Below are 13,929 nucleotides of genomic sequence, written 5' to 3'. Positions count from 1 at the left end.
ACCAGCCAGCCAGCCAGCCAGCCAGCCAGCCAGCCAGCCAGCCAGCCAGCCAGCCAGCCAACCAACCAACCAACCAACCAACCAACAACCTACATTACATATAAATAACACACTTCACACGATTCCTTCTTTATTCCACCATACACTAATTCTAATAAGTGTTGATGTTGTTTTGCAGACGTCCCATCCCTGAGAGAGCCCGGTACTGTGGCAGTCCTGCAGGATCAAACCCAGCTCAGCTTCAGTCACCACATCGAGGTGCACAAGCCAGGACAACCTTTCCGCTTCGGCAAGCTGCTTCTCCTACTGTCCAGTCTGCGAGAGGTAAACACAAGCTTTGACCATCGCACAGTGGGGCATGCCTCTTCTCTTTTTCGGAAGGTGTGGAGGGTTCTTTTAAAAGTGTCGCTCTTCCCAAACATGGAAACACCCATTTAATGTCCTCTCCGAGGGACGTCCCTAACCAAAGCTACTACTTATTTTCACCCGAGTGAAGTGAGGAATGTTGTGCTTTTGTTGTGTCTTTCCCTGGGCTACAACGTTGAGGCAAGTCAGGGATTCAAACCCAGAACCTCTGGGTCCTGACATGGGCCATATACCCTAACCACACGCCACTGGTTGGTTTTTCTAGTTGGAGATTGACTCTAAGCTTGAGCAGTGATCATAATCAGGGTAAAACGTTTGCACTGCAGGTTTCAGGTCTACATGTATATATTTTACTCTCAACTGGTGTGTTACGCCAAAAGGCAGTTATACTGGCTATACCGATACAGATCTATTCTGTATTGTTTCAGGTGGAGATGTAGATGTTTTGGTATAAAACAGAGTTATTTTTGTGTTCTTCAGGTCCAGTGCTCCAGTCTGGAGAGTGTGTTCTTTACAAAGATGACCACAGGAGGAGTCAGCATGGACCAGTTGGTTCTGGACATGTACAAATCCCTGCAGGCAGAAGACTTGTCTGACAGCTACAGGTGTTATGGAAGGGCCTCTACTTAGTCTGGAGCAATTTTAGGCATAAGCCCAACAAATCCACGCCAGTTCATAATTAGCAGTTAGTTCATACATGACAGGCCGTGTTTAAGTGAAGTCACCCAAGGCGCTTTACATGTGGTTTACCCCGAAGCCGGTTTCAAGTGGCTCCATCTGAACGCTCCGAAATCACATTGAAAGCGCCTCGATCCCAAGCCACTTCTAGAGGTGGTTTCGAATCGCTTTCCCCGCATCGCGATTTGCGTCTGAACGCAATGTGATTTCAATGTGACTTCGCCTGGTCATGGATTACAGGGTGATATTTCTTTATTTATATGCAATACCAACTTTTACGTGGCAGCAACTTAAAGAGCAGTAATGGTCAAATAATGTGTCCGTTCTATGACGAGCCTCACCGCCTCTGGCATTCGGCCGAGATACGCTGGGAGGGGGGCACCAGCAAGCAGGTCGTTGACCTCTGACATTAATAACACGCGACCTTGCGTGTTTTCATTAAACAACAATAAATGTAGCTCAGGTGAATTGTGATCGGACACGGTTTCACAGGAGTGTGTGGCACGTGGACCAGATGTGAGGAATGTGAGTTACCCGAATCGCGGTTTGGGTGACTCACATAAACACGGCCTTATACAGGTCCTATAGAGCATTTTCAATCACTGTCCATATCAATGAAGTGTGCAGGTGTAGACCGCCATCTTGATGTCCTTGATTTGCATTTCAATGCACCATGCTCAAGCCTACACCACATATTTTACAAGTTTTTAATGCATTTTCCAGTATTTTCTTCTGTACGCTATGCGGTTAATACATTAGAAGTTATATAACATCACATGAAAACACCATTGCTACAATCTTCTGGCTCTCACCAGAGTGCAGTACAAGTAGTTCAGTAACAAGTCTGGGTCCATATTTTATGACAATGTTGATCTATGCTCTTTTATAACATCTTTTTGTGTGTCAATTGTATCATATAAAAAGTGATATTGTATAATGTGATGTACAATCAAACAGTAGACATGACATGACATATTAAAGGTATCTGTACTCTGTGGCAGGACATCCAGTAACAAAGCATTCAGCTGATTTTCAATATCGAGGCAGGTTGAATTCTATGCTGAATATAGCTGGATCTTTTATGGTAGTGCTCCTAATACTTGATGAACCTGCAACAGAATATGAGGGTTGTTCAATCAAGATTTCACTGGTCTGTATTTTAGGGTATCAATTGAACAGGCTTCAGAACATGTCATGCACTGCTGTTGACAACTCGAATTTCCGATTTGGATGCAATTGGAATTGATGTGAATATAAATTTTTGTTTGAGGACCAAATATTATCAATTTCTGGTACATTTGACATTGAAGTTCGTGCCTTCTCGGTATGAAATGAAAAGAATATGGTGTATGATGATGATGATGATGATGGTGTATTCAGCATCACCTTGGTCCAAGCCGATTCTTGGTCAGGCTGGTACCTCAGTTCATCTTCTCTATTTGTTTACAGAATTCTGCCTCCTAAAATAACCTGTAGTAGCCTCCTTCGCAGTCTTGTTGGGCGTCGGCGTTATTTTTTCTCTGAGCGACGCGAGTAATATGCGGCCGCGAGGGATGATTTGCTGCCGAGGGAGTTTTTGCCACGGAGAGAAGGATTCACGCTCGAAACCTTCTCTCCGTGGCAAAAACTCCCTCGGCAGCAAATCGTCCCTCGACGCCCAACAAGACTGCGAAGGAGGCTAAACCTGTAGCGGGACAGGAGAATTTCTTATTGAACAGCCCTTGTGGATATAGTCCCAGCCAGCAGTGTGCACCAGAGATGAAGTACATGTAGGCCTGTAGGTTTAGCACAGATGTGTCAGGGTAGTACATGTGGGGAAATGATGATTAGATTAACCTTTTGCTAACAATGACAGCTGACAAATGTAGATAACAAGAGTCTTTCAATACGAGTAAGGGAGAGAGAGTTGCAGATGTGTAAGAATAATGTTGAATTTCACACAGTCTGGATGGCAGCTTTGTTTTAAGATAAGGCCACACCAATTTAATTTCTTTTTTCTCAGATTTTTCTGAAAAAATATGAAGTGACAGGGCGAAATAAAAAAAGAACACAGGCCAAGGCATCCCCTAATATATAGCCGGGAATGTTACAATATGAGCCATGAAGTGAACATACCAGGCTGATTTATAATTAAAACAATAAATTTTGAAGTTTTATTGAAATAAAATCGCATTGTTGCATTGAAAACCTTTAACAACTAGGAAGAAAAGGACTTCTACCGTTGGGGCTAAAATATGTCTTTCATTGAGCATTTTGCAGTTGATTTTGAATTTAAAAAAATTATTTTTTTTTGCAAATCAGAAAAAAATGGACAGGGCAAATACGAGAAGCAACAAATTAAATTGGTGTGGCCTAAGCTGTCAAACAATTTACATGTAAGTCATTAAAATGCCTCAAAAGTGAAGCAACACAAGTATAGTTATGACACAGACCTTTGCATTTGGTAGAGTGAGATGATTCAAATGTGTCAGACCAATAAAATATGAAGACCATAGTGGTGTTCCACTGTAAGGTGGAGCATAGGTAAAGTATACTTCATCTAGTTAAGATGTTCATGTATGCAAAATAATGAGAACTGTTCAGTGAAGAATATAGACATGCACTAAGAACATGCAGGCACTAAGTCTTACATGTATTTCTTTTACCATCTTGTAGTAGTGCTATAATTGTCTTCTGATTACAACTTATAAGACAAATATAAAAGCCAACATTTACAACTGAACTGAATTACATTCAATGTTAGTTAACCATACAAGATAAATAATCCAAACTTTATTGCAAGGTTTCTAGCAAATGTGAAAGAAAGCACAAATATCATATAAATTGACAAAAGTATGGCCAAACTTTTATTCAGTGATGTTTTGATCTAGAGACAAACAATTTGAAAAAAGACTCATCACACCAGGTTTCACCAGTAACAAGGTGAAAATACAGGAAAATGAGAGATTCAAATTATGCAAGTTACTTTTTTCAAAGCAGAAATAGGTAACGTTATTCAACGAGACATACAAGAGACCAAGTCCACATTTTGTCTGTACAAAAGTCAGTACAGACAGTGCCAGGGCAGAAGGTTCTTGCAAGTTGTTGTCTCTACACTGTACTTGGTTCCCTATACCAGTAAGTCATGCTAGACTGAAGTCTGTCGTTGGATGTCTATTCAGGGTCGGTCATTTTCACCAGAATCTGAGAAATTAATCATCTTACTGTTTGCTGATGAATGTAATGTTACCAGTTCTGCATGCATGCCCGTAGCTAGGGAAGGAGGGGTTTAGACGAAACCCCCACAAGGCTCAAAGGTCCACTTTTTGGTCCACTTTTTACCTAAAGGTCCAAGATTTTTCTTTAAAAGATGGAAGATTTGTGTCACCAGCGAGGCTGGAATCGTAGGAAAATGGCTCACTTTGTCATTAAAAAAAGTTATCTCTGATTTTTTCTTTGAAATCCTCTAAAAAAATGCAACAAATGCCATTTCAGAAGGTTCATTTTTCAAAATTTTCCGGGGGAGCATGCCCCCCCGACCCCCTTAGGAACCTTGTGCCTTTGGTGCTCGCTGGTCCCTCAAGCAGTGGAAAGACCCCCCCCCCTTCAAAATCCTGGCTACGGGCATGGCATGTGTCATCTTGTGTTGAAATGGATGACCATGGTAATGGTAGTGAAGACTATCTAGTGTTTCTAACTAGTACCAGAGATTGTCACAGAGGCAATCTACTCAGTCAAGGAACCGGAAGCTCTGAGAATCGGCTCTGTTTCCTGGAAGTATTTCCTGAACCAGTCTACGTGTTCTCTCTTCTGCTGCAAGGTCAGGTACGGGTTCTTGGACAGTCCGGTTATCACCAGTTCCATGAAGTGTCTGATCGGCCCCTTCTGTGGGAAGTCCTCCAGTAGGTCATCCAAGAACACATGTTCATGGAAACCAACTGTAGCCTCATCTTCCAGACCTGAAACAGTAAGAACACATGTTCATGGAAACCAACAGTTATCTTCCAGACCTGAAACAGTAAGAACACATGTTCATGGAAACCAATAGTTATCTTCCAGACCTGAAACAGTAAGAACACATGTTCATGGAAACCAATAGTTATCTTCCACACCTGAAACAGTATCAACACATGTTCATGGAAACCAACAGTTATCTTCCAGACCTGAAACAGTAAGAACACGTGTTCATGGAAAACAACAGTTATCTTCCAGACCTGAAACAGTAAGAACACATGTTCATGGAAACCAACAGTTATCTTCCAGACCTGAAACAGTAAGAACACATGTTCATGGAAACCAACAGTTATCTTCCAGACCTGAAACAGTAAGAACACATGTTCATGGAAACCAACAGTAGCCTCAGACCTGAAACAGTAAGAACACATGTTCATGGAAACCAACAGTTATCTTCCAGACCTGAAACAGTAAGAACACATGTTCATGGAAACCAATAGTTATCTTCCAGACCTGAAACAGTAAGAACACATGTTCATGGAAACCAACTGTAGCCTCAGACCTGAAACAGTAAGAACACAATCATGTTCATGGAATTTACCAACAGTTATCTTCCAGACCTGAAACAGTAAGAACACATGTTCATGGAAACCAACAGTTATCTTCCACACCTGAAACAGTAAGAACACATGTTCATGGAAACCAACAGTTATCTTCCAGACCTGAAACAGTAAGAACACATGTTCATGGAAACCAACAGTTATCTTCCACACCTGAAACAGTAAGAACACATGTTCATGGAAACCAACAGTAGCCTCATCTTCCAGACCTGAAACAGTGAATCATCTAAGAATATGTGTTCATGGAAACAAACAGTAGCCTCGTACATGTCACTTGTAAGACCAAACCTAGAATATGCCGCAACAGTATAGGATCCATATACTACATGTAGTACAGAGAAAGACAAAGACAAACTGGAAAGGGTACAGAATCAAGCTGCAAGATTCTGTATGAACAACTATAAAAGAGGTGTTAGTGTCACGGAAATTAAAAGAAACCTTTTTGTCACTGGAAGACAGAAGAAAAATGTACAGACTTTGCATAATATACAAAATGACTAATAAAACTAGTGGATGTCCCAACTACTAAGTACCTAATACCAGCCCAGAGGAGAACAAGACATAGCCATGCCTTCAAGTACCAGAATTATCAACCAAGGATTGAGGTGTTCTTTCATTCAATTCATTATTTCCTAGAACTATCGCAGAGTGGAACTTGCTGTCATTTTCATTGATAATACCAGTCTAACTTGTACATGTATCAGTGAAGAATTGTTGTTGTCTAAGATGTAACACTGCCTACCTTGGTCATTTTGAATGGGGAAGGTCCACATCTTGCCTTCCTTTGTCCACTTTATCATCTCCTCAAACCCATTGCGAGGAGGCAGATCCACCTGTGTCTGCAGCTCTGCTGTCTGCTCCTCACACCATAATGTACTTCCTGTTATAGTAAATAAATGAACTTTATTGCTCGACAATCGTACATGGTACAATGTGTGGCAGTTACAATACTACAAAACTAAACTATCTTACTACATGTCTTACTACAAACTACCATCTATACAGTATATGGGTTACTATATGGTCATGTATTGATGATATGGTCTCGTTTATGAAATAAAGTGTACAGAAATTGACCTACGTAAGCAGATATGGTAGTAGGACATGACAATAATTCATGGAATGTATCGTACTGTGTACCAGATTGGGTGAACTTTGTCTTAGTAGTAATAGTCTGTAACAGTGTATCTCTTTCTTTGCTATTGGTGGGACAAGTCATAACAAAGTGAATATGATATGGAGCACTTCTCTTTACACTTTTTGACAGAAAAAACATGAAGCGACAGGGTGAAAAAAAAAACAACAAAAAAACAGACCTTGGCATCCTATGATAACCCCAAATGCTATGCCAGAACCCATGAAGTCAACCTACCAGGCTGATTTGTAATCCAAACAATGAATTTCAACTACTGCATTGATTGTTACATGAAAAAACTGTAACAACTCTGAATTTCTTCAACTGTTGGGGCCAAAATATATAAGAGGATTTTGGAGTTGATTCAGAGACTGAAATGCTTTTTTTTTGTTTGCAAATCACAAAAAATGAAGCGGACGAATCCGAGAGGCAGCAAATTAAATTGGTGTGGCCTGAGCGACCCATATCTTTACATTTCACTCCAGACAATTGAAAATATAATTATACTATCATAATGATGCTGCGTAAATGACTTGACTATTTTATTGATATCAGAAATACAATGAACAGGATGAATTAGTAACTGACTCAAAATCAACAAAAATACTTGATATACACATATATGCGGACATGTCAAAAGGTCATTGACCCGATTATATATATTTATGTCATACCAGGGCCGCGATGCAGGTGTTCCGGACTGGGCCGTACTTTACTGGGCGCGGTCGGGCTGGTACCTTGGGCGATACGGAATACACATTTATGTCATACCAGGGCGGCAATACGGGTGTTCCGGCTGGGTTGTACTTTATGGTATGGCACAGGCTTCTTTACTCGTATGGCCCGGGATTCCAAATGTTCCATACAACGATTCACCGCTTTCGATAATTTGAATACAAAATTTGGATGTTGGAATTGATGTTGTTGCATTTTTTGGGGTTTAGGGACACCAAATTTTCGCTCATTTCGCATTGAAAGGCGTGTTTTCTTGGGTGGGTATGACATAAATAAAATACTAGTACTACACGGTGTATTCCGCATCACCCTCGGTCCCAGCCCTCCAGCCTTCAGGCGATCCGACCCGCGGTTTGGCTGGTACATCGGACGATACGGAATACCCCGTGTTGTATTCCATATATATTGGGTCAATGACCTTTTGACATGTCAACATAACTATAGAAAACCAGTATTGAGTGAGGATACTTCTCTATCCAGAACTGACCTATATGTAACTGATAGACAAGTGTGAAAATTGCCTTACCCTCAACCTGCCAGTTTTTTACTTCCTCCGGCTTGAAGACTCCTAGTCGTTTTCCCTCAAACAACGACCTGCCAAAAATAAACAACAATCACATTTTCCATACGGCCTCAAAACAAATTTCCTGTTTGACCATACTAATACGAGCGATCACTCTTTTTCAAGACATATGCAAATTATTGGTAGGCAATGATCGGCACGGCAGAAATCGACACTACAAAGGAACGTGTACGGCTGTCAATGTTCTGGATTTCCTTCGTTGAAATTTATTTCATTTCCCTCTACATGTACCCTCTACATGTACCTGCTGCCTCATTATTTAAAGTACATGTCTGAGTCCATCACACCAGTTTTCACAATGTCCAGAAAAGCTGAATCAATAACAAATTACTCATTACCTCCTGGTAGATGGACTTGTTCTGCCGACTTGCTCTGATCTGGGCTGAGTTTGTTTCCTCTGCTGGAATTCCTGATGAAAGTTCTTTATCTCTGGCCTGGAAACAAAGCTTAGTACACTTAACTTATATACAGTAGTGTGAAGCAATCATACTGTTTTATCTTAAATACATAGTATACTTTCAATAATAAGTAGCTTAGGTACACATATATACAACTACGTACACACTAGGTTTTATTCATTTCCTCAGTACACATGCATGGGTGGTCCCTTCAGCTGAATACTAGTAAGCATAAGGGGTCAAGTTCCACATGAACATAAAAAATGATAGAACATGGAGTATTTAGTAATAATTGAGAATAGGAGTAGTTAAATATGAGTAATAAATCAATGACTAATCAAAATACATCCCAGCACCATGGCGTGAAACCGTGCTCTACCCGTTTTCCCTTCAACTTTGCAGGGTGTAACAGAAAATTTTTTTAACCAATCCATCAATGTCAATGGACAAAATCAACAAAAATCTTGGGAAAAAGGAAAAAAAAACATCCAAAATACCACCGACAACCACTCTCAACCCCATGATTTGCCACTCAAAATGCCAGAAATTGCATTTTTTGAAGGTTTGAAAATCCCCAAATTTCTGGGGGAGCATGAACTCATACATTGTGAGCCCTTTTAGTGCTCTTGTCATGCCTACAGCTCTCCCCCCACCCAGATCCAATCATGAACCTGGGCTGAGGGAATTACATTTTAAAGTGTCCTCCCTGGCTAATTTGGCATTTTAAACTTTCCATCATTTTGTCACAAAGAAATTTAGAAAGAACTGCAGTTGTCCTGAATATTGATACCTGGGTACTGATGGGTTATGAATGTGATTTTATGGACCGTATGGATGACGTCATCATTTTTAATGCCCCAAAAATAATTATCTTTAAAGCTATAATACAACACTTTGGTGTAAATAACTGGAATAAAAGTATGATTTTCATGTGCATAATGGTCAAAGCTACAAACTTACGTTTGGCACAAATTGAATTATTGATATCTACTAATTACCCGTAGTTATTAGAGAATAACCTAATAGCCTAATTAAAAGCTAGTTATTCTCTAATATTCAGTACAACTACAGTTCTTCTAAATTTCTTTGTATCAAAACGATGGAAAGTTTGAAATGCCAAATTAGCCAGTGAGGACACCTTAATGCTGGCTAGAGCCCTGCACAGTGAGGCATGAGGACTACATGAGCTGACATTGAACCTGACCTGCTGGTCCCTCCTCCCTGCCCCTCCCCCTCGGGGTCCTGGGAGTGGCGCGGTCCTCTCCTCAGCTCTGTTCTTCTGGCCTGGACCTCGTTCTACTCGTAAGCCAGAAATCAAGTCCCTAGAACAAAGGTGGGACAGACATGTTTCATACATAAACATCATCTACTTATCATTTTCCTCACAAATCATGTCATGTATGAGGCACGTAAAGGCAACTGGAGTATTTTCCATTACTATTAAACATAGTCATCCAATGAAAAAAAATGGAGATTGCAAATTTACTGAGAGGCAAATTACCCTCCTTCACCATTTTCAAAAATCAAACTAAAGTAGCTTTCATAAATAACCCCACACATTCCTAATTTTTGTTTATGTTTCCTTGTTTACTACTTTCATTACTACTTTTCATTATTGTATATTGTATTGTATCGTATTTTATTGTTTTGTTTTATTTACCCGTTACCTAAGTTATTTCTTATTTATCCGATTTATTTGAATTGTTAATCACGTTATGAAGGGAGGCCTCCTCATAAGCATTTTATGCTTCCGGCCTCCCTGCACTGTTACATTTCATTTATATTTTCTTGTGTTTGTATTGTTACATTTTGTTTTAAAGTGCGAAATAAACTGAACTGAACTGAAAATAGGAGAGGGTGATTCCAAGGATTAAGTTGGCATGGCCTAAAGTTTTCACCCTGAATTTGAAGCAAGCTTGCCTAAAATGGAAAGCTTCCAAAGTGTGAAGTTGAAACAGGAAAATCTGCTAGGTAAGTTTAGTGAGGAGTTTTACCCCAGACTGCTGTTGTCTGCAGCACTGGCCTTCCCCGCAGACGTGGTGACCTCGTGTCTCCTGAGCTGCTGCAGCAGGTCAGACTCCACCTTCTCCCCTCCCAGCCGCTCCGCTACAGCTTTAGCTGCTGCTGCCAGCTCAGGGTCCACTTCTGCAGTACTCCTGCAATAACAACAGTACAGCTTTAGCTGCTGCTGTCAGCTCAGGGTCCACTTCTGCAGTACTCCTGCAATAACAACAGTACAGCTTTAGCTGCTGCCAGCTCAGGGTCCACTTCTGCAGTACTCCTGCAATAACAACAGTACAGCTTTAGCTGCTGCTGTCAGCTCTGGGTCCACTTCTGCAGTACTCCTGCAATAACAACAGTACAGCTTTAGCTGCTGCTGCCAGCTCAGGGTCCACTTCTGCAGTACTCCTGCAATAACAATATTAATGGTACAGATATTTGTTTACCATAGGACAGACACCTTTGATGCTACATGGCACAAACAATGCTAATTCTTTCATATCTTACCTGTACAACTCCTCAAATAACATCATCCAATCTGTCTTCAAATCTGATGTAATCTCCCACAACATATTCTTCCACAATATCTGGGTCCGTGTGTACTCATGGTCATATTTCTAACTGTTGTTATTATGTGTATTTCAATTGCCATGTACTGGGTTTATATGACATTTGTACATATAGGTGTACCGTATATAAGGGATCTCCCCAGAAATTTAGGACAGAATGGAGGAGGGTGCGAAATATCGGTAAATTTGACCAAAGAACCCTGGAAAAGGGTGTAAAAACACTAGTTTTGAAAATTAACAGGGTGGAGCTGAGATAAGGACTGGGTGGAGGAGCTCCACTGCTCCATTGTTTAGGGAGGTCCCTGCAGTGAGTGTACATGGATTTTTACTTGCATCATTGGCTGTCATCCCTTTTGCAGTATAAAGGAAATAATGGCAATCGTCTCTGATTGTTTTTCGCACGATCATTCAGGGCTCGAAATTCATTTTTGGGAATAGTTGCACTGTTGCACCCAACCTAAAAAATTGGGTGTACAAAATTTGCTGTGGGTGCACCATATAAGATAAAATAAGTAGAATGTCATCAAAAACTAAGTACTACAGGAATGATGACTATTTTTCTGAAACCTAGATGTTAACAATGTGCTGAATACTAGCACTACTCTAAATTTAACATCTTATACGTAAACCTACAAAAAACATTTGGGTACAGAAAAAACTGGGTGCACAGCTCCAAATTTGGTGCACTAAGGTGCACATGCATCCAGTATTTCAAGCCCTGTCCTTAGTTCTAAAAGTCTAAGTCGTGCAGGTAAAACTTGACTGGGCAGATACATCTTAGATGTTACTTGCACCAGTACAGGTGTGCAGAAAGAATTATTTTGAGCCCTGATATTGTAGCTGTACCTGTCTGATGGCCTGTCACCGCTCTTCTTCAGTAAACAGGCTGCTGTATGCAGACATCTGGGGAGGTCAGTACCCAGTCTCACACCGGACAACCTGTGCAAAAATATAATATTAAAGATAATATGTTATTAAAGATAGACTATGCAAATTCTGTAATAATTCTTGCATTGAAGAATCTGATGAATCGCATTTTATGCTTGACTGTATATTATATGTTAATGAATGTAAATCACTGTTCAGTTCAATTAAGCTCCACAAAAAATGTAAAACATTATCAAAGGAAGACACTTTTAAATATATCAAATCATGTACAAATATAGGCGTCATCAATGAAGTATGTACGTATATTTCAAAATGTTTCAAAAAGAGAGAAGAAGCCATTAGAACTTAGATCTATATCACTTTATATATATATTTCTTTTTTTTTAGCATTGTAATAATTTGTATACCTTAGACCTTATGTTAGCCTTTCTTTATTACTATTGTTACAATACGGTATCAGTTGTAGTACTCTCTAGTACATTGTACTTTGTACATCCCTGCATTTATCCCCCCGGGGAATGAACATGCAATAAAGTTTCATTCATTCATTCATTCTAATTTTGTACAAAATGTTGAGAAACATGGAATAACTTTACGCCTCTAGCATTGAATTTTGTCCAACGTGTCGAGTGCAATCCCCTGCCACCAATCACTATTCTGGTATGAACTGATCTGCCGATCCACATGCCTGGCTTCTAATATAGCCTAGCCTGGAGTCCAGCCTTGTTAGCTTTAGCTTTAGATGTTGGGGAGCGGACTAGAGGCTTCAGGCTATTAAATATGCCCGACCCAATAGTTATGTTGAGTCGTTCCGGGCCGGGCTGGCGGCCTGCCTGCCCGCCTTAGCCCTGACCTCCTTCCCCCCCCCCCTAACGGCGCCCGGCGCGGGGTTATTTAGGGGTAACAAAGACGAAGAAGAAGAAAAATATAGCCAGGCCGGCGGCAGCACTGAACACCGGATTCAAACCCAGTATCACCCATCTCTGCCTCATACATTGCACGAACTTGGCATTACTTTTGTCTATTTCACCCCAGCGATTTCACCCTCCAGTGGGGGTGAGATCGCTAGCGATTTCGCCCTGCCTCCGTAGATTTTGCCCCCTCCAGCCCCTTAGTTAGTGTAATCTTTTACACCGTACCACAGGTATGGCAGGTACACAAATTTGATTAACATTTCTTATGACATTATTACAGGTTCGGTTGAAGCAAGAAAGTAACCTCCTTGGTTTAAATATTCCCTGTTGCTATGCTTAACAGCATAGGCATCTCAACAACGCAGGATTTGAGCTGATCATTGGTAAATAGTTTTGAGAGTGTTAACTTGCAACATACTCTCATCTGCCGAATAAACATACCCCCCGGAATAAACGTACCCCCCGGACAAATCTTCAAAATCAAATAAACATACCCCCGTAATAAACGTACCCCCCGGAAAATTACCAAAATAGATGGGTAACCTGTGTCTCTTGTACTAAAATGCACCCTTACTGATATATGCACAAATCTTTAACTGTTATTTGCAATTAGGAATTTAAATAGACAAAAAAAAGAGCATTTAATATTTTGTATTTTGATAAGCACCACCCATGACAATAGAACATTCAGACGAATTTATGCACGCGGTGATTGCAAAAACCGGCCCGAAAATGACAAGTTTCTCGCTACAATATGCGTTTATAAACGTCTTCACGTCGATGATTTGTCAATTTTTTTCACACGAAGTTGAAAAAAATTACTGGTTTTCAAAAAATTAATAAACGTACTGTGCAAAATAAGAATGTACTGGGTGGATGTTTGGGCCCAAAAAAATAAACGTACCCGTATGTTTATTTGGCAGATGAGAGTAATTCCGCAAATACAACGAAATACTATTATTAGAAATATTTAACAAATTTGTGTTCTTGGATATGCTTAAATGGAAGTTTTCGAGGAAATAACTGATTTTTTTGGGGGGCGAGGTGGGGGGGGATACTAAATCAGTAGCGGGGAGGGCGAAATCACTGAGGGGGGGGGGAGATCGCTG

General features: G+C 40.4%; 2 protein-coding genes across 2 annotated transcripts in view; one reads left to right on the top strand and one right to left on the bottom strand.

Moving 5' to 3' along the window:
* Positions 1–1,143, top strand: part of LOC109473509 (nuclear receptor subfamily 2 group E member 1-like) — a 13,361-nt gene extending 12,218 nt beyond the window's left edge. The window contains exons 7-8 of the mRNA XM_019773389.1: positions 179–324; positions 847–1,143. Of these exons, the coding sequence (XP_019628948.1) occupies positions 179–324; positions 847–996 (296 nt within the window). The 3' untranslated portion in view covers positions 997–1,143. The remainder of the gene's footprint in view (positions 1–178; positions 325–846) is intronic.
* A 3,365-nt stretch (positions 1,144–4,508) lies between these two features.
* Positions 4,509–13,929, bottom strand: part of LOC109473237 (28S ribosomal protein S31, mitochondrial-like) — a 10,994-nt gene continuing 1,573 nt past the window's right edge. Inside the window, exons 2-8 of the mRNA XM_019773116.1 lie at positions 11,865–11,957; positions 10,443–10,604; positions 9,653–9,770; positions 8,389–8,510; positions 7,994–8,061; positions 6,340–6,477; positions 4,509–4,982 (exon numbers count right to left, since the gene is read on the bottom strand). Coding sequence (XP_019628675.1) covers positions 4,750–4,982; positions 6,340–6,477; positions 7,994–8,061; positions 8,389–8,510; positions 9,653–9,770; positions 10,443–10,604; positions 11,865–11,957 — 934 coding nt within the window. The 3' untranslated portion in view covers positions 4,509–4,749. The remainder of the gene's footprint in view (positions 4,983–6,339; positions 6,478–7,993; positions 8,062–8,388; positions 8,511–9,652; positions 9,771–10,442; positions 10,605–11,864; positions 11,958–13,929) is intronic.

The sequence above is a fragment of the Branchiostoma belcheri genome, unplaced genomic scaffold (genome assembly GCF_001625305.1).
Source record: "Branchiostoma belcheri isolate BF01 breed outbred unplaced genomic scaffold, Haploidv18h27 scaffold100, whole genome shotgun sequence".
Taxonomy (NCBI): Eukaryota; Metazoa; Chordata; class Leptocardii; order Amphioxiformes; family Branchiostomatidae; genus Branchiostoma; species Branchiostoma belcheri.
The sequence above is the reverse complement of the archived record's forward strand: the minus strand, read 5'-3'. Positions and strand labels throughout refer to the sequence as shown.